This window comes from Haliaeetus albicilla, chromosome 25 (assembly GCF_947461875.1).
Source record: "Haliaeetus albicilla chromosome 25, bHalAlb1.1, whole genome shotgun sequence".
Classification (NCBI taxonomy): domain Eukaryota; kingdom Metazoa; phylum Chordata; class Aves; order Accipitriformes; family Accipitridae; genus Haliaeetus; species Haliaeetus albicilla.
In genome coordinates, this window is record NC_091507.1 from 16,157,375 (window position 1) to 16,178,912 (window position 21,538).

At 37.8% G+C, this 21,538-nt stretch overlaps 1 protein-coding gene across 3 annotated transcripts in view; it reads right to left on the reverse strand.

The window, feature by feature from the left end:
- Positions 1 to 21,538, reverse strand: part of MGAT4A (alpha-1,3-mannosyl-glycoprotein 4-beta-N-acetylglucosaminyltransferase A) — an 80,226-nt gene that overhangs the window by 40,980 nt on the left and 17,708 nt on the right. For all 3 annotated transcript variants that reach the window (XM_069770038.1, XM_069770036.1, XM_069770037.1), the window contains 3 exons: positions 7,934 to 8,101; positions 5,055 to 5,195; positions 1,772 to 1,905 (listed from right to left, as the gene is read on the reverse strand). In XM_069770038.1, the coding sequence (XP_069626139.1) occupies positions 1,772 to 1,905; positions 5,055 to 5,195; positions 7,934 to 7,949 (291 nt within the window). In that variant the 5' untranslated portion in view covers positions 7,950 to 8,101. The remainder of the gene's footprint in view (positions 1 to 1,771; positions 1,906 to 5,054; positions 5,196 to 7,933; positions 8,102 to 21,538) is intronic.

Consider the following 21,538-nt stretch of genomic DNA (forward strand, 5'->3'; position numbering starts at 1 on the left):
CATAACAGAAAAAACACAGCATAGTTCAGGATGAAGTATTTACTGTACCATATTCATCATTGAAAGAGTTACCTGTAGCAATTACAAAACAAACTATAAGATACTGAACTTAAGAAAACATAAAACATGGTCAAAGAAATAGCGAAGCAGGAAAGACATAAAATTGGATGGAGTAAAGAAAAAGAAACGCAAAACTAAGGAATTGTTGTAACAGAACAAGAATTCAAACTTAGGTTCTTCAAATTTTCCCAGACGTTCATGGCTTGCAGTACCCATAGCAGATATGTAAGCACATAGCGCTGCTCTCAAAGAGACAGATACAGGGATAAGACAGAGAAACAGTATCCCACTCCAGAGCAAACCACACAATTCTTGGGCACAGAAGCAATATCTCCCATGTTAAAACATCCAGTTCCTTCACAGTCACTTTTGTAGAATCATTCCCAAGACGGAAGAGAATTTCACACCACCTCAAAGGAAGAAAGTTATTTTAGCTATGGAAAACTCGGGTATAGCAATACGGCTTGTCTAAGGTGACAAGAGAAACTTGTGCCACTGGGGACAATTCACTCCTATGTTTCATAAAAGACAGAATCCAATGATAACTCACCAACTTCATAGCTCAGACCACCTTAAGCAAAACAAAATGAAACTTCAGTTTTATACTTGAAAAGAAGCCATACTAAAAAGCAATAAAATTACTCCAACTAATACAGTTAAGAAAACCCTAGCATTCAGAATGAATTCTGTTCTCTTGATATTCTCAACCAACAGATGTTTTAAGAGCATTTTCTGCAGAAAAGCAGTACCTATCCAGATAAATAGTTTTTGACTGACTGTCAAGCAAAAGAAAACAGAGCAATTTACATTAGAAAACCATAAGAATCAGTTCTCAGCTACAGGTTAAAAGTTTACAAACTTTTCAAGGAAAGCTTTAAAATGTGCTGATAATAGAAGTATTAAAATGCCTATCTGTTCTTCCACTGATTCATCCCTGAAAGGACACTGGCTCACAGGATTAAAACTATTTTCAGTTATAACTAGAGGATTCGAATTTTCATCTGTGGGACTCAAAACACTGTTTCAGTACAGCACTATATGGTTAGATGGATGAAGGTCAAACCAATATATATAAATTTCCCACTCTCCAAGTCAGACTTCTGAGAAAAACATACAGACAAAAATAAGTATATGCAATTCCCAGCAGCCAACAGAATTATTTCTGAAATTTGATTTCCACTAAATCACAGCCAAACTGACCAAACAGTCCAACTGAACACTGTTTGAATTAACCCATGAAAAAGGTCTGGACTTACAATATCCACACTGTCCAGAAAATGAAATCAATAACAATCTGTGCCTAACATCTCAAACTGCAGCACTCATTTAACGAAGAACTAAGCGGTAGCATGAAGAGAATGGGACGGATCCTGCCTATGACACTGGAGTCCCTTAACCATTATTTTGATGTTGAAGGAATAAGGTAATTAGCACATTATCCGTCACTATGTATAAGCATCAGAAGATTTGCAAAATAACCAGTCCACTGAATTTGTGTCCACTGTTGCCTTGATAAAAGCGAAAAAGCTGGGCTCCTCGGGATCATTTCTCTCAGAAACACAAGACTGACATGGTCTCTTTTTCATGGAAGGAGAAGACAGTCATTTGGCTATGTCTTGAAGAAAAAGGAGATCCTCAACAATACCTGAAAGGAGTGGTACTTGTAATTAAAGGCAGGTTAGAAATTGTATAAAAATACTTAAGTGATTACCTCTCCTATAAAGACAACCATAACACAATCCAGTTTTTCTTCAGGGGACAGCTTATCAATAAGGGAGTGAAGAGTTTCTGTAAGGTAAGACTTGACTTTTCTTTTCACTGTAGGTATTCCCATTACAATGGAAACTGAAATCAAACAAACCAGAAATATACTTTCAGTGATTTCATACACAGGATAGAAAACAAAAATCTTATAATAAAGCATTGCTTAAGAAACGCAGAGTTAAAATATGGAGATAACAGTAAATAAAAATATGACAGCCATCATCAGGAGCATGATTAACATAATCACCACCAACACTCAGAGCATACACAGCAAACAAAAAAAATTAATCCTAGACATGCCAGATTATTGCATAGGTGTGGTGGGTTGACCCTGGCTAGATGCCAGGTGCCCACCAAAGCTGCTCTACAACTCCCCCTCCTCAGCTGGACAGGGGAGAGAAAAATATAACAAAAGGCTCGTCAGTCGAGATAAGGACAGGGAGAGATCACTCGGCAATTACCGTCATGGGCAAAACAAACTCAACTTGGAGAAATTGGTTTAATTAATTACCAATCAACTCAGAGTAGGATAATGAGAAATAAAAACTAAATCTTAAAAACATTTCCTTCCTTCTTCCCAGGCTTAAATTCACTCCTGATTTTCTCTACCTCCCCCCCCCGAGCAGCACAGGGGGATGGGGAATGAGGGTTGAGGTCAGTTCATCACACATTGTCTCTGCTGGCTCCTTCCTCCTTGCTCTCTCCCCCTGCTCCAGAGTGGGGTCCCATCCACAGGAGACAGTCCTCCACGAACTTCTCCAATGTGGGTCCTTCCTATGGGCTACAGTTCTTCAGGAGCTGCTCCAGCATGGGTCACTTCCATGGCATGCAGTCCTTCAAGAGCACACTGCTGCAGCGTGGGTCCCCCACAGGGTCACAAGTCCTGCCAGCCAACCTGCTCCAGTGTGGGCTCCTCTCTCCACAGGTCTGCAGGTCCTGCCAGGAGCCTGCTCCAGCATAGGCTTCCCACAGGGTCACAGCCTTCTTCGGGCATCCCCCTGCTCCAGCGTGGGGTCATCCCTGGTCTGCAGGTGGATATCTGCTCCACCATGGACCTCCCTGGGCTGCAGGGGGACAGCCTGCCTCACCATGGTCTTCCCCACAGGCTGCAGGGGAATCTCTGCTCCGGCGCCTGGAGCACCTCCTCCCCTTCCTTCTGCACTGACCTGGGGGTCTGCAGGGCTTTTTCCTCACATATTCTCACTCCTCTCTTCAGCTGCAGGTGCTGGGGTTTTTTTTCGATCTTCTAAAATCTGTTATCCCAGAGGCGCTACCCCCATCGCTGATGGGCTCAGCCTTGGCCAGCGGCAGGTCCAACTTGGAGCCAGCTGGCATTGGCTCTGTTGGACATGGGGGAAGCTTCTGGCAGCTTCTCACAGAAGCCACCCCTGTAGCCTCCTCACTACCAAAACCTTGCCACGCAAAACCCAACAGATAACAACAACCACCATGGTATTAATCAGATAAGGTGCACCAAGACTTATAGAGTGATTAAACTTCCTAATTCAGTTTTATTTTCAAACTGGCATAACCATTCTTCACAGTTCAAGTATTTAACTGCTCAGAAGTCATCTTTTAAAATGACACTGCTGAAAAACTATTACTTTCCTTGCACCTGATTTGGGTTCTTCTAGAAAAACAAGTGCAGGTCATCAAGACTGCCTGGAAATTCCTCATTGAAATATCTTATCTCTGTTAAAAGCACCTCAAACACAAAGCAATCTGGCCCCAGCTACAACACTATTAACACCATCTTTCAACTGGCCATTTGACTCCTATGTTCCTTAACTTTTCCACAGTCTTTTCTTCTTCACCCCACACCATACCCAGGGCTGGCTACCTACTAGGAACACAGCAGATAGCATCAGGAACACAGTAAAAGGATAAAGCAGACTTCATGAAGTCAGCACCAGCGTTCTGAGGCATCTGTGTGAAATGATTTACCACATCATAAATATATAAGATCAAACAACTATTAAAAACATTGTTTATCCTTCCTTATAGAGCCTGCTTTGCCTAGCAACTACACATTAACAAGCTCTGAATTTTTAAAACAATTTTAAAACAAACACTCAAAAAGCACAGTGACCAGGAAAGGGGAAGATGGGAAAATAATTTCAACTCAGAATTTCCTCCCTCTTTTTAATTAAATAAACCTAATTCCTGTTTTGTAATTTCAAACTTCTGTCATATATTCCCAGTGGGATGTTATACAGGTTTTACTTAAAACAATAAAGGAATATGAGCCTTTTCCTTCCTGAATAACATTGAAATAAATGGTGTTTATAGTCCAAAAATAACCCTATGGCTTGAGCCTACACATTTGTCACACAGGCATGCCTTCTGTTAAAAGAAGGAGGCATTCAAACTTACTGAAGTAATGAAAAAAATACAGGTCAGGAACAACTAATGCTTCTTTCAAAAGCAAGGAGAGGGAGAAAAGAAAAAAAGAAAGGTCTAGTGGACAATAACACAAGCCATTCAAGACAGATGGCACATGGAGAAACAAGGATTCATTGGTGGGGCCTTCAAGCTTAAAGACACACACATACACACACACACACACGCTTTGAGGTCTATCAGCTTGGTTGGGCTTTATGCTATCTATTTTCTAGAGCTCCAAGAGTGGGATTCCATGGAACTATCCTAATGACCAAAGCTCAGAATTTGTGAGGATTAGGGAAAAAAAAAAAAAAAAAAAAAAAAAAAAGAGGGATCTACAGTACCGCAGCACAACACTGATTATTTTCTTCCCCTCCAATGAATGTCCACATTTTACTGACACAATTGTATCTGATTATCCTAGTTCTCCCAATTCTAAGTTATACATTGAAATATATTGTTAAAAAAAAAAAAAAAAAAGAAACATGAACTCTAAATCATACCCATGCATGGTTGCCCCACAAATCTGAAAAGCCAAAGGGATATGTCCATTAGCAGTTCAGCTTCAGCTTTGTTCCCTTTTACTTAGTTATAAAAAAATTCATCCAAACTAAATGCTTCTTAATGTGTACCTTAACAACGCATGGGGTGTGATTGAGATTATGCAGAAAAGAGCAAAGCTGAAGTCAAACTCCTTTGATCACGGATTCAGCGCGAATTCTAAGATATCAATATCACACAAGTTAAATGAGATGTCCTTGATCTACCAAGTAATACAGTAATTTATATTACTAAAACTAGAAAGTCCTCCAGATATAAAACATAAAATAAATATTGTATCAGCATACCTCCTGTTCTTCCAAGGCCAACCTGCACAGAAGGTTGAAGGCTTCCTTCATTTTTCAACAAATGAGGCAAATGGTAATAGATATTTGGCACTTGAAGAGATTTTCTACTTGTTAGCTCTTTTAACAATTTCAGTGTTTCATCTGCAAATATACATGAAATCAGTAATGCAGAAAAAAAAGAATATGAAGTTTTATGCAGTGGTAAATAGTACAAAATTCCAAGCTTGGCCCTAACTGAAAAAAAAGAACAAATTATGCATTTTACTGGGCATTATATCTTGTGTACAAAGGAAGTGTTTTCTTATTTTAATGTTTTAAATAAACAACGGCCAATATTATTTTCCACCAAGTAATCTTGCTACAGATATAGTTAATACTTACCTGATCACTTAAGACTTAATGTGTAATCACAGAAGTAAAAAATGCTCCATTTATTCAGGGGTTTGGTTTTGGGGGTTTTTTTGTTTGTTTTTCCCAATGAATCAAAATGGGAGGCTTATTTACCAGATTATTTTTTACTTACGCTTACAGAGCTCATCACTTGAGCTTGACCATCAGCCTCTTGATTGCATCAAGATGAGCATCAGCCTCCAAAATAGGTAAAAGCTTATGGAAGACTTTACCAGTTTACCATTTAATCACTAGTTATAAAAAGGACATTACCTGTACATTTTACAAATCGTAACCAATACCTTAGCCTGTATGTTTTTACATCTTCGATGTGATGCTACTGCAAATAACTTCTCAAAGCTACAAATACATATTGGAGTACGCTACACATACAGATACAAAACAAAAATAGCATTAAATATACAATTGAGATTTTGAGCATTTCTGCAATAAAATAAATGCTAACATGAATTTAATTTAGTCCATTAGAGTACTTAAAATAATTCTTGCTCCTTCTAGAGCAACTGCCTCTCAGGATGTCCAGGTGGCTCTCAAAGTTGCAAATAACAGTTTTTAAATTCCCCTGCTGTGCATATTGATTTTCTTATAGCAAGTGTGAAAACAACTCATTTCAAATGACAAATATGATAGCATATGGACCTTTGAAAATGTATGGGCTTTATAATATCAAGTTAAGTAAAAAAAAAAATGTACTCAAGATTTCAGAGATAAAACTGAATTGTGAAGAAGTGAGAAAAGTAATGACAAAAATGTCATTCCTCTCAGATTCTGACTGTAGCTTCTACAAAGATAGAAGGGGTTTGTTGTGGGTTTTGGTTTGGTTTGTTTGGGGTTTTTTTTAATATTTACTTTTGGGTGAAACTAAATTCCTAACTGCTTAAAATCTTGAAAAAAGCTTTGTAAATAGATGCCATAAGTAAAGTTGCTTATTTTGATAGATTCTAATACAGGTACATTTTACTTTTCCTGCTAACATTTCCTTTAGCTTCAACTGCAAAAGCTGGACTAAAAATTCTGTCAAAGTATGACAGCTCTTTGTATGAATGAATAATGATCTACATAAAACAATCTCAAATTCTTTCAGCTTCAAAGATAGCAAATATTACATAGGATTATGTATACTTAAGTACATTAAACTTAATAAAAAAAAAAAAATCTATCTAACACTAAGTTCTGAGCACAAAAGCTTAGGAATTCAGACTCCAGCTGACTTCCCATCATGGCTCCATATGGAAAAAAGAGGATGTCCCAGTTAGGATCCACACATGGTAGAATGTTAAAAATGTGAATCAGTAACTTCAGCTGCATCAGAAGATAATAACTCCCTATAACTATATTGTCTATAAGCAAGCTAACTAATTTTTAGAAATAAATGTGGTAATAACTTAATCATAAATCCAGTATCAAAATTACTTGACTTCCTCTGTGGTTGTTTGTTTTAACAGGAAAAACATACACACAGAATAGGAAGACAAGTCACAGACTATGTTAAATGTAACCTTTAACCATACCATTCCTGGAGATCCAGGGAACTACGGAGATCAGGTTAGATACGCCAGTGTCAGACAGAGCAATTCATCATTAATATCAGCACTGAGGGCCTATAATTATAACAACCACCCCACCTCCCCCAAAAGAATTCTATAGAAAATAGTAACCCATAGCATAAATGCAAGTAGACAACAGATTTTAAAAGCTTGATCCAGTTTTTTGATTTGCAAAACTCTTTGGTTTTATTCTGCAACCTACCAAATCATACCTCTTGCCAGAAAGTTTATATTTATTTGTTATTCATTTCCTATCTAAAAAAAATCAGAGTGACTAAAACAGTAATGGTGTGATTTTAAAAGTTAACTTCAATAATCTGGTAAGTAGTGCAAAGTCATTCTCTAATATTGCCAAACACAGCTCTCGGTAAACTTGAGCATCAGCCTCCAAAATAGGTAAAAGCTTATGGAAGACTTTACCAGTTTACCATTTAATCACTAGTTATTAAAAAGGACATTACCTGTACATTTTACAAATTGTAACCAATACCTTAGCCTGCATGTTTTTACATCTTCAAGCTGACTTTTAAACATATTTTAATTGCTTCAAGTTCATTCATTTCCTCTGTTTGCTCACCTTTGCCCTCAAGGTTTATTTTAAAAAGTGATGTAAATTATTGTCAAAATATATTCAATATGTTAAATAAGTAACCAGAAGTTCCAGACTTTGGGAGCTAGGTGTGGAATAAGTATTCAGTCCCTAAAGTCATAAGAAGAAGAGTGGGTGGATCATTAAGAACAGAAATTGGAAAACACAGAACCCAAAAAAATCCCCACCAGATACAACATATTACACATTCTTTATTTGCACTGCTTAACAGTTTCATTCGGCTTTCTTGGTATTAATTTCTTATTCTATAGTAATAAGAAGAGATATTGGTATTGCAGAGTTATAAAAAATAGCTCAAACACAGTATGTACCTGAAAAATTATTCATTGCATTCTTACTCCCATTTGTTTCTGCTACTGCACGCCTGAACTGCTCCAAAATAGCATTCAGCTCAGAAGAGCGTTGCAGAGTACGATGCTCAGCTATACGAAGACGTTCCTTCAAAGCATGAAATTCCCGTTGATATGCAATCAACTTTTCTAGAGAGAAAAAAAGATGATCCTGGTTATTTTTGGAAACAAACTCCTACAGACAGATCCAACAAGGGTCAGGGACTGCTCAGGTATGCAGCATCTGAAATCCAACCAAGAAGGGCACAGCCCAGCACAATCCCACCTGCGTGAGGCACCTTAGCATTTACACAGCGTACTGAGGGAAGAGTGAGCTGCACCAGACAGCGATGCAAAGCAGGCATTAAGGGGGGGGGGGGGGTATGCCCCTCACCATAGCCACAGACAGGGGCAACCTTTGAGTGCCTATTACTCAGCACCACAAGGCAATTCTGAATCCTTTCTTGGAACAGATGCCCACAAACCCTTTCTTTTAAGAAGCACAATAGGAGTGGTGCCTTACAAAAGCACAGGTTATGCCTTTTGAAAGCCCCCTCTAAATACTTTGTAAGAATCAGCAGAATTTGACAATATTCCAGACGTACCAATTTAAAACCCAAGTTTTAACTTAATGATATTCTCAGTGCCTGCAAGAACAAAATTTTCATCAAAATCCTGCTAATGTAGACACATATGTGTATTCTTTGAAAGGAGACCAAAAGAGAGAGGGGGAAACACCAAAACTCATTTGCTGATATATTGCCTATGCCCTTGCCACCCAGCAAAGTATCTCTGGTTTCTGCATCTCTCCTTCTTCCTATTGGTCATTTCCTTGAATCTCCTGCTCACCATCATCACTCTCCTTCAGCCAACCTACAGATATGGACTGGAGTATCTTAAGTGAATACCCTGTAATCAATATTCCAACCACACAGCTGTCATCCATAGACATATCTTTTTTGTTATTTACCTATTCATTCCTAGCCTTTTAGTATTGCAATGGTAGGGAAGCAGAAGTTTTGCAAGCAATTTGAATCTCTTCCTGTTGCGACATTACAGTAACATATGGGGTAAAAAAGGAATTACAGTCAACTTTCCCTTGTTAATAATGTTGCATTTCCTCCAACTTCTTTCAATTTACATTTATTTTCTTTTTTTGTGGTTGGGATGTACTGTTCTGATTATGTTTAGAAAGCATAATTAGCTAAAATGCCCTCTGTTTTGAAGACAGAAAAATAAAAACATAGTTCACTACCTCTTAAAAACATTTCCCTTGCCAGGCTTATTTTCCTTTTTTCATTAAAACCAAATGGTTACTGTTTTTGTGCCAACAAACCCAGAACACAGTGCTAGGCACACTAAACACTGACGACTGAATCCAGACTGCTATTTGAAACAGGACTTGGTGCTTTAGTCAGCAGTATCGAGAAGGCCAGGAAAATTTTCTGGAGTTTCTGGCATGAAGGACCTTCTTACTTGCCAATGATAACCCAAAGAAATCAAAGATTGCTTGGAACCATGTCTACTAGTTACAGTAATGTTACAAAATATTTTAATAGCTAAACGAATACAGAATTGTATTAGTTTAGACACCACACTCAAGTATGTGAATGATATTCCCTCCCCAAAATGAATGGGTGATGGCAGGTTATATAGATCCCTGTTAATTTCTGTATCAACAGGGAAGAACAGGTGAGCCACCAAAGCACATGCAAGGTTTTATTGAGGGCTTCTATAGCTGTGGATAGCCTCAGAAGCAGCCTGTAGCAGCAGGTCTCCCTTCTTGTCTTTATTCATGGTACAAGATAGCAGACAAACTTTAGCACTTCTGTTCTTCCTACTTTGAAAAGGCTAAACTTGTCTGTGGTGGAGTCTGTATTTCTCCTGCGAAAATGGTGAGAACTCTATGGAACATGTGGTTCAGGCTCCAGCACCTCAAGTAGGATGAATTCAAGTCTTCCTCTCTTGACTTAGACAAATTCTTGGCAGAGACCATTTCTCTTTCTACACTTACTACAAGATAGCAGCACATCACACACAGTACTCCAGTGATTCTGGTACTCTAAGGAACAGCGGAGGCCTAGAGGGAACAATTTCCTTAGGAACACTTCAAAGAGTGGAGAACCACAGTAGTTCCCTGCCACCTCCACCTAGCAAACTCCATAATGCAAAATCAGAAATATCTTCTTGCTAAACTCAGCCTGTAAACAGAGATTAAGATTTTTCTGCCTCCCTAGTTCAGGTAGCTAATATGAAAATGGGAAATACAGGACCCTTGTAATTCCACAGCAAATTAAAACTCTGTCATAAACCACAAGAAACTTAGAGCCCAACTGAAAAGGCAGTTTTATCACATGAAGAAATGAAAACTGTAGTTTTGTATTAAGAACTACCAATAAAAATCCCTTACTGACGAGATGACACTTTCAGAGGAGGTAGCTGTTATAACACCTTTAATTTACAATTAATATAATGTCAGTAATAAAAAGGTAATTAGTTAATTTCTTTTTAAAGAAATTTAAAATCATATATGTGAACTTTTATTTTCATAAGTTATCATAGCAGGTTTTGACCAAAGAAGATAGGTTCCCAACTGTGACACTAATTCTTCTACTGGGAAAAATTTTACAAAGTAGTTCAGTCCTGAGGCTCCCAGTGAACAGTACTGGTATTATATTTATGGTACCCAAGATCTCAAAAGCATGAATTTCTTTAAGAAATACTAGTTGATTGGTTCGAAGTAGTCAACTTCTCACAGCTCCTTCAACCAGATGTATCTGGGTTAAGGAGGCTGCTTTAAACGATACATAAAACCCTGAAACCCATCCTTCAAAAATATATGACTGATTTTTTTTTTTGTTAGGTCACAATATTATTCAGCCAAGTAAAACTATAAAATGCTAACATTACAAATATAATAATATTTTAAGTCCACTACACTATGAGTATTTTTCTGGTTATTTACGCAAAATTAAGTAAAAAACATTCTTTCCAAGAACTTAAGCAATTTAAAACATTTACATCTCCAACACTACCAGAGCTAGCACTTTTTGTGTATTTGGAGATAAATGTGTAATTTGCCTTTTGGTACTTGTTTTAGAATATGACTGCCTGTACTTTGAAACAAAACAAATTAAATTTAAATTTCTAACAGTTATATCTTTGGCATATTTGCAGTACTGCAAAACATTGATCAACTGCTCAGATACTTATTAAAAACAAACAAATAAAAACACAAGCAGCAACATCAAATTTCATCTCATACTGAAAGGCACTTACAAAAGAGAAAATACTTCTTCAGCTCTTACAATCATGGTCACCACCTGTCCCAGACTTTAGAAAAGTAAGTGGCCCTTAAGGCATCAGGAGTTCATAAATACTCTAATTTGATTTTTCACAGTTCTTGACTCTTAAGTACATGGGAAGGAGCCTACAAGATTACATTCAAGGATCTATTTTTACTTAACATTTGACTTAGCTCAAGTTTGTTATTTGCTCTCCCTCCCCCCCCCCAAAAAAAGAAATAATTTGAAAGCTAAATCTTTTCATCAAAAAATTAGGACTTTTTGAGGAGAACATGATACTGTATTACACAGAAGTCCCATTTATATTTTAAATTTCACTTCTTTCCTCACAAGGAGGAAGTGACTGTAGAAGTTTCTCCAGAAATTCAAGGCAGTCTTTCTGAAATGTGTATGTATGATGAAAGGCCAAAGCCCAATTAGAGTTGAAAATCACCAGTGCTGTATCTGACAACAAGAGTAGCTTTGTTAAGTACATTAATAGCAAAAGGAGGTCTAAAGAAAACATTGGACCAGTACTTGTTGATTATAGTCACCTAACAGGGACAAATATAAAGCAGAGGCACTCAATGCTTTTTTTGCTTCAGTCTTTAATAATACTGATAGACCTTGGGCTGCCCAGTCCTCCAAGTCAGAGGACCACGAGTGTGGGCTGTATCAGCTGAATGTTCACAAGTCCATGGGGCCTGATGGGATTAATCCCAGAGTACTGAAGGAGCTAGCAGATGTTATGGCAGTACCCCTCTTGATCATCTACCAAAGGCCTTGGGAGTCTGGGGAGGTCCCCGCTGACTGGAAGTTAGCCAGTGTTACTCCAATTTACAAAAAGGTTATGCAGGAAGACCCAGAAGACTACAGACCTGTTACTCTAACCTCAGTTCCTGGAAAAATGATGAGAAGATTATACTGTGTACTATTGCAAGGCATTTAAAGGACAATGCAATCATCAGGCAGAGTCAGCATGGCTTCACAAAGGGAAAGTCCTGTTTAACTAATTTGATATCCTCCTATGGTAAGGTCACCTGCCTTGTGGATGAAGGGAAGGCAGTGGATGCATTCTTATTTTTTTTATTTTAGTAAAGCTTTTGATACTGTCCCTCACAGCATCCTTCTGGACAAGTTGTCTAACTATGAGATGAGCGGGTTCACGGTGCGCTGGGTGAAGAACTGGCTGAATGGCAGGGCTCAAAGGGTTGTAGTGAATGGGGCTACATCTGGCTGGCGGCAGGTCACCAGCGGTGTTCCTCAGGGTTCAATTCTAGGGCCAGTTCTGTTCAATATCTTTATCAATGATCTGGATGCAAGAGTTGAATGCAACATTAGCAAGTCTGCTGACAATACCAAACTGGGAGGTGCTGTCGACTTTCTCGAGGGACAAGAGGCCTTGCAGAGGGCCAGGCTGGAGCACTGGGCAATCCATCAATGGCATGAAATTTAACAAGAACAAATGCTAGATTTTGCACCTGGGACAGAGTAACGCCAGGCACAAGTATAAATTGGGAGAGGAGTGGCTGGAGACCAGCCCTGCGGAAAGGGATCTGGGGGTGCTGGTTGGCAGCAGGCTCAGCATGAGTCAGCCGTGTGCCCTGGCGGCCAAGAGGGCAACTCGCACCCTGGGGTGCATCAAACACAGCATGACAAGCTGGTCAAAAGAGGGCATTATCCAGCTGTATTCAGCATTGGTGCAGCCTCACCTGGAGTACTGTGTGCAGTTCTGGGCTCCAGAATTTAAGAGGGATGTGAAGGTCCTTGAACGCATCCAGAGGAAGGCAACAAAGCTGGTGAAAGGGCTGGAAGGCATATCCTATGAGGAGTGGCTGAGGACTTGCGGCTTGCCTAGTTTAGAGAAAAGGTAGCTGAGGGGCAACCTCACTGCTCTCTATAGCTTCCTGAGGAGGGGACATGGAGAGGGAGGTGCTGATCCCTTCTCCCTGGGATCCAGTGATGGGACACATGGAAATGATTCAAAGCTGCACCAGGGGAGGTTTAGATTTGGCATTAGGAAGCATTTCTTCACTGAGAGGGTGGTCAAACACTGGAACAGCCTTCCTAGAGAGGTGGGCGATGTCCCAACCCTGTCAGTGTTTAAGAGGCATTTGGACAATGCCCTTAACAACCTGCTTTAACTTTTGGTCAGCCCTGAATTGGTCAGGCAGTTGGACTAGATGATCGTTGTAGGTCCCTTCCAACTGAGATATTCTATTCTATGACAAGCTGACTTGTAAAGCATTGTATATACAAAAAAGTCAATAGTGTAGCTGATATTTTCAAAACACATTTGACCATTTAGTGTTTTATTGTTCAAAGGTTTCTTTAAAACCTAAAGAAATTGAATTGATTTCATGTCAGAAAGTATAAAATCACTTTTTTTTTCATTGCTGTTACAGTAAAAAGAAAAATACTGAGCCTAAAACCATAAAGGAAACAGTCACAGAGATCAGTGGTCACCATCATGAAAAAAGTTTCTGTTTCTACAATGTTATAAATTACTTTTCTCCTTCTTATGCTGAAACCTAGAGTACTTTAAGAAAACAAAGGAAGGAATTCAGACAGTAAGTTATTGGCCTTATACAGCTGATGGAAGAACCCCAAACATATCCATTTTCTGACAAATAAAACATCCCTCTAACAGCAGCTGTAGCCAATATCAAATGCATTTGGTCTCCAATAATTTCAGCATACAGTCATATATTTATTTAAGAACAATATACTACTTTACATTGAAATGAGAAGGTGATGCTTTTCCATACTTTGCTCTGGAAGCCAAAAAGATCAAATAAAAATAACTAGCCCTCATACTTCCAATGAAATATCTTGTTAAGAAAGGACTTGAGAACTGAAAGCATTAATTCTTCATCATTTACTCTTAAACTGTAGTAGTTTCAGCAAAACTCCAGAAGCTAAAAACCTAAATATTTTAGCTGGCTTGATGCTGCGCACTTCTTGGAAAGTTAACACTATTTCAACTCACTCAGTAGTTTGTTTTCCCAACTTTTTTTCCATTGTTGCAAGATGTTCTCCTAAATATGCAGAACCTAGAATTTAGACAAGCTCACTTAAAAGTTGATGCAGAATTTTGAAAATTAAAAATTCAAATCAAACTGTGAAGGTTTGCAAGGTTTTGACCAGAGATGGAATCTCAGCTCTCAGCCTACTCTTCCTCCTCTGGGTTATTTATGGTTCTCCTACTAAGCAACTGTTTTTGTTTTTTTTTTTAAAAAAAAAAAAGAAGTCATTCCAAAAAGACACCATTAGCCTAAGTTACAAACTCAGCCCATTCTCCTCTTAGCCACACACAGTCTTGATTGCATCATTTGATTTTTGCTCCAAATTTAGACAGCTCATAAGCAAAGTTTTAACCAGATACCAATTTCCTAAGCTCAACATGGAGCTTCTGAACATCTCAGCATATATCTAGTTTCTTAGTTTTGGGTTTTGTACTACTAGTCTAATCTGTTTATGTACTTCAACCCATGATTTTTAAGAGCAAAGAGCTTTCCCTTGGGATAAAAAAGGGCATCAAAGTAAAGGAACAAAAAATATGGTATAGTTTGAATTTACAAAAGCATTTTGCAGATTATCTCAGCTCAACTACAACAGCAAAAGCAGCCTGAATTGTAGGTAAATTACCTGCACTGACAGGATGCTCACTGTATCATAACTCCAAGTGAAACACATACCGAGCAACAAAATGGCAAAAATACCCTGGAAACAACACAACCAAAGCAACTCTATGGCTATTCAGCTTCAGTGCCATTAAAAATCATCAACAGCTCTTAGGTTTTCTGTTCATGTTACTTTTTTAGCAAAATGAAAATTTTTAACACCCCAAGCCTGCCAGTGAGGAAACTACTTTGGGTGTACTTTTAAATTGAGTGGAGTACAGACATCTATAGAATCAGCAAAATTCTGCTGCCTCTGACTGTTTGAAGTTTCACCATAAACCACCCACAAAGGAAATGGAGATGGGTCAGTATCGAAGAAAGAACCTAGGCACCTAACCTTCACTTGCAATGCACTTTTGAAACCTGTACATATGTGCGTGTGTGTCAACATTAATCTTAAAACACAGAAAGCACAGTTGAATAGGATTCCTGGTCAAGATACTGGTATTATTAAAGCAACAATCACCAGAAAATACTCAATTCACTATTTAGAAATCTGAAGAACTACTTAGATCCACCAATGAGATTGCAGGTGCAATTCAATATTTTTGAGAGCATGTAAGTACACAACAGTCTTGACCAATGCATACTTATATTGATATACAAGAATTCACAAGATTTTATTTATATACCTTAGGCAGTAGTAGAAGAGGAACACAGAGGAGCATGTATTTAGATAATATGCATACACATCCATCTTTGTTAACATTGCACAAGGGAAAGGAGGTACAGGCACTACAGAATCAGAGACGTTTTGTGACCCTCTAGAGATGCCTCTCTCAAGAAATGGGTTAAACAGTGGACAAAGAAGAGGGGCCAGAAACCATCTAAAAAGGGAAGTTCACATTTCTGGCAATGTCTGCAAAGCTTCTGATTCCACATAGCCTGCAACAGCCATACTAACATAGCCTGGCCTCCAGTAAAAACCCTGCCACTCTAAAAGAAGAAAAAAAGATATGTGGCTGCTGTATAATATGCCCCCATGCCCCCCCCCCTGCTTATTTTGGGGGGGGGAGCATAGGGAGGTAGAAGAAAACAGTATTGCATGAAGACCCTTACAAACCTCAAGAACATTTCAGCGATTCTCATTTAGTATTGCCATTCTCCCTCAAGGAAAGCCTTTCTGTCTGCTAAAAGAAGCACCATCTACAACACAAAAAGCAGTATGAAAGCTTTGCAAGCTGTTATTTATCTTATAAATTAAGCAGGTTCACATACACATTAAATCACAGGTCATTTCCACAACTGGAAGTGGAACATACTGAACTAAGGTGACTGTATTTAAGGGGGGCGGGATGTAAGCTATAATTTACTCAAAAGCTCTATGGTGGTATGGCTGGTTGTCTCCAAAGGCAGATGCATCAGACGACAAGATCAGAAAAAGCTTTATGACCTTCCCATATCAACAGCAGGCAGTTGCATCTTCCTTCAAACCGCAGATCAGCTAAATACCCAAAGTGACGGATCTGCCACACAGAGAAAAAGGTAACCAGCCAGAGACTTGACACTCATAAAGGACAGCAAGACAACTACAGAGGGCTTAGCTTTACCACACTGTAGGCCTGATTTATATTTCCTGCTCTTACCCAACTGAACTGTTGAAACCTCTCACCCCCTTTGTTCATTAAATAGGAATAGGAAGAATTGACTGCTGTCTGACACACAGACAAAAGGCTTTGGTCGGCAACAAAGCATTGCACACAAATATTCAATTAGTAAAATGGGTAAGAGTGGGAACAGATACCTGATGCGGCAGGACCTCTCCTCCATCCAAGAGGGAGATAGTTAAATAATTATTCAAACAAACAGCATCTCACTGGCAATAGTACTAAATTCACTAATGTAACAGTTAAGTTTATGGCCCACCCTCGTGACAACCCTTTCAGTTTTCGTCTTCCAGCCCCAGGGGTCCCTCTCCTTAGACCCTCACTCAAAACCAACAAAGCCTGCACCTTCTGGAAAAAAACTAAACCAAAACAAAAAACAAGAATAACAACAAAAAAAGGCTTCAGCTGAAGCAAATTGTGCTACAAGTTAAAGGTTCCACAGCAAATGTCTCATTTTTCTGTATACTCTGTTGAAGAGTTATTAAACTGCCATTAAATAAATGTTTGAATCTGTGAGAATACAGTGTAGTAAGTGCTAATTCTGGTACTTTTGTGATTAGTTATTCCACAACTCATTTACTCCCACTATAAAAACCCCACAGTAGTTACCGTCATGCCACAGGTTAGAGACAGTAACAAGCTTCCTGTATTAATTTGATATGCTTGCATCAAGGTTGTTGATCAATTTACAGGTTGATACAAAATACAGCTCTTAACGGACAGACAGCTTCCACACTGAGTTTTTTATAGAATCAGTGGGTGTAGCAAGAGCAGGTTACTCTTCAATGAATTAGGGCTTCGTCAACATGCCAGCCAATTCAATCTGGCATAGCTTTTACAAGAATGTTTCTTTGTTTCAGCTACATAAGGTAAAAAATTAAGTTCTGCACTTCCCCTAAAATCTGTTCAGATGCTTTAGGTGATCCATGAAATTGTGCTATCAAGTACACCAGTATCCAGTAAGTCATGACAACACCTGCACTGACCTGCACTTCACTCTCACAAAGATGTACGCAACATGTATTTTTTAGACCATGCTTGATCCGTAATACCCGAGTACCTTACAAGCTATCACATTTGCAGTATCACCTGATCAAATAGTCATCTTTGTCCCTCACAAACAGATATCCTTTTAAACTAAAATCCTGCTATGCTAATATGTGGCGGACTAAATTATTTCCAATGTCAGTCAAAACAAAGACTGAATTCCTCTAGTAAATCAAAAGAAATTCTTGCTACACTAGCACTTAAGTAATTTTCAACTTCATCTTAAAACTGACACTTTTTTTTTGACAAAGGCTAGATTTCCTATTTTGTGTGGGTTTTGCAAAATGTAACTGTAAATAGGGTTACCCAATATTGTAATACAAAATCCTGCTGTCATTGCACTGTACAATCATCCAGCATCCACATAAAGATGCACAGACAAGAAATATATAGTGGCCTTTACTGAGGAAATACAAACATTGCTTCCACTGCCCTCTGGAAGTGACTCCAGAGTTCAGAAGATATTCACGAGACACAAATCAAGCACCGCATTCTCAAATGTCCAACTGAGGAATGGTGAGCAGAGGAATTGTGAAACCAATCACACAGGCATGGCCAAAAAGCTGTCCACACGAGAGATATTAAAGATGTTCCAGAGTCCACCTGTGACATTTAGGCTTATAAAAACAGCAAAACATTGTAACAAGCTGAGGTAATTATCAAATGTCAAAACCTATACACAGGCACAAATCATATTTATAACCAGCAATGTCAAACAATGAAGAATAAAGAAGGTGTTAACAAAATTTGCCCCCCAAAATTACATCTTAAATGTGCTTACAAATCAGACTTTGATTTTGCCTCCAAACTGCCTAAAAGCTGATACAAGGTGTCCTTGAAATGTTACAATACATTACCATGGATGACTACTCCCCATGAACTAATTAGCTTCCTTGCTCTTAAGTGAAATTAAAACCTTTTATAAGCAACTTATGATGAGTTATAAAATCTGAAGCAGAAAAGTAATCAACTATGCAAATACGGAATAAAGCAGTACATTGTAAATGCTAACAACAGACATGCTATAAATAAAAGCTCTTAAGAAAACTGCTCAAGGTCAAATTTTATCAGTCCTCTTTGAACACTTGATCCTGTAGGCCTTTTTACTTACAAAGTTTGTAGCTACGCCTGTTCATAAAGCTATTTTATTATTTTGAAGGGATAAGAGAATATGCGATTTTTTTATAAGTATATTATTCTGTAAAATTAAAGACAGTAAGGTAGATGATTTACATACAAAAAATACAACCTACTAATCATGACAAAACATTTTCTGCTTCATGAAACAAACAAACAAACAAAAAGGTCTTGTATCAAGATTTAAGAAAACAAGTGGGCAAGTCATTCTTTTATCCTAATCTTGCTACTCAAATTGACAGGTCATTTCAGCAATCCGGTATTCCAATCTACCAAAACAATCTGGTAGAATTACTGTTTATTGCCCTTGTTTTCCACATAGAAATGTACTTATCAGGACTAAAAGTATTTTTAAAAAATGCTTATTCAAGTAGCTTTCACTGTGAAGAACAGCTTATTTTTGAGTGGAGGTTCGTTCTGCAGGTTTTCCTAACTTATTTTTAAAAAAATAACTCAAAAATTATAATTACTTAATTTTTCATTGCAACTTGTTCACATTTTGCACTTCAAGGATCTGTATAAACAAATAATGTTTTTTGTTCTATCCAATTCCAATACACTAGCACAAGTCTGAAGTGTTTGCTTTGAAACTTTCAGGGCCTGATGCAATCTCAGTCCAGATAGTTTTGTTTAAACATTCCTTTGCCGCAGGAGCTGAAGTTGTTTTCACTAAAATTTTTAAAGCAATCTGAATATGATCCTTTGTAACATCAACTGGTAAAACCTTCCTATTTTGAAATGTAAATTTCAGAATCAATTTAGTTGTAAACATTCTTTCAAAAAAGTAAAATCCCCTGCTTTCTCAGAGACTCCACATATACAAACAAAGCAGAAAAATGGGAGTACAAAACAGATCAGACTCCGAGAACTTGCTTCCCCTCCCATTTTTTTTATCTTTAATATAAATACACTACAAATCCTGCAGCTTACCAATCAAAATGGAAGCACATAATAGTACAACAGGCAGGTTTGGTTTTTTGGTTTTTTTGTTTGTTTTCTAAAAAGCTACAGAATAAAAAATTTTCCTAGAGGAAAAACTATCCTAAGCAATCAGAAAGCCAAAGCCACCAAACTAGAATTGTGACAACTGATGAATGATTTACTTAAGGGGTATTTTATTAGCTGGATAGAGCAGCCAGGAACAGTTTTAAATGTCTCCAGATGCAATTGCTCACCTTTGCCTCTATATACAAATTGTTTAATACAGAAAGGTCACAATTTAGAAAGTTTCCTATACAGTTACAAAATCCACTATGACACCACTCTCAAGTCTCCACTGATGAGGGCTGACAGAGGGTCTTAATGTTCCTTTGGACACAAGGAATAAAAAGAATAATATATCAGAATATATCCAGACACCCATGACTAAGGAGGTCAAGTCAACAGAAGCATATGGTGTTCTGTCTGTGCATTGGCTTCAGACAATAAGGATAAACACACGATTTGTTTGAGAAGAGTTATTGGCAGCACTTGAGCTGAAAGTCTTCTTTTAAAATAAAGAACAGCAAGCTACAACGATGGAAAAAAATAAAGAAATCTCATATTTGCAATTTATTTGTCCTGATCCAACTGTTAACTAGCATTCATACTTCTTTGCCTAGTAAACAAAAGAGCCCAGGACTCTACGGATGAATATAATCCTCAGGGCTTTGGGGGTTCCAGCTATTTGGTTTTTATTTTCTTTTCAGTGCTAAGAAGCACTGTCAACTCTGCTGGCATTTCTTCTTTAAAGGGAAAGTGATATAAAAAGGTCACTGAAATCATATGCTAAATCAGTTCTACAATAAGCAATCAGCATTTAACACATCTCTAGCCCTGAATAGAAACACTAAGGAATAAATAAAAGCTTCATAGATTCTATTCCCAAACAGCAAAGCTCTACAAGGAAAATTATTGCAAATTCTGTTGTAGACATACATAGCACAAAGATTTCAGTTTAAGAGGCAAATAAAAGAGCTCAGCAGACTATGCAAACTATTGAATTCATGTAATTTGGACATTAACTCTTTCCAGTGTCAGAAGAAATTACCTTCAAACAACCTTCACGAAAACCCTCCACTTTGATACTTCTTACTTGCCTCGCACAAGACTCAAAGTGTACAACAGTGTAAAAGAAACTAGGAAATGGTCAACGATAACATCACAGTATTACCTCAAAAACAGGAACACTACTTCCAGTGACAGCTTTTACAAAGATCATCACATCGCTATTACTTTTTCAAACTAACTGTCAATTAAAAAGCCACACTACAACTCTGACTAAAATCTTATGCAGAAGATCTACTGCTGAAGCAAGCACAAAGCTCCAGTTCAGGCAAGCATTACAATCATAGCACTGAAACACACTTTACTTTGAAGATACAGGATAGTTCAATATCTAGCCTGCATTCTTGGCAACACTGAAGGACTAAAGCACACTAGCTGAAAGAAAGCATTCCCATTGCATTTTTTTAATATACTAAAATAAAACAAAACATTCTACATTTCTGCAGAAACGCGTGTATTAAGCATACATGTCGCATCCATTTATTATGTTTGCTTCCATTATTTAGTTTATATGTGTGCACACTTTATTGCTACCAATAAACAAGAATATCTTCTTAAAACTATGTAATAGCTAATCACACTCATGTCTAACAAGACATATGAAAGATGCCATAATCACTTATGCTCATCCTAGCAAAGTGTGGCTCTATAATGTAACGATCAGCATCTCTGTGTCGTATCATAATTTCAACACTAAAAATAATACCAAAATCTAACCCTGGTAAAATACAATTCTTTCACATCTGTTAAAAAAGAACAAGAGACAACCCCTTCACCTGAAAT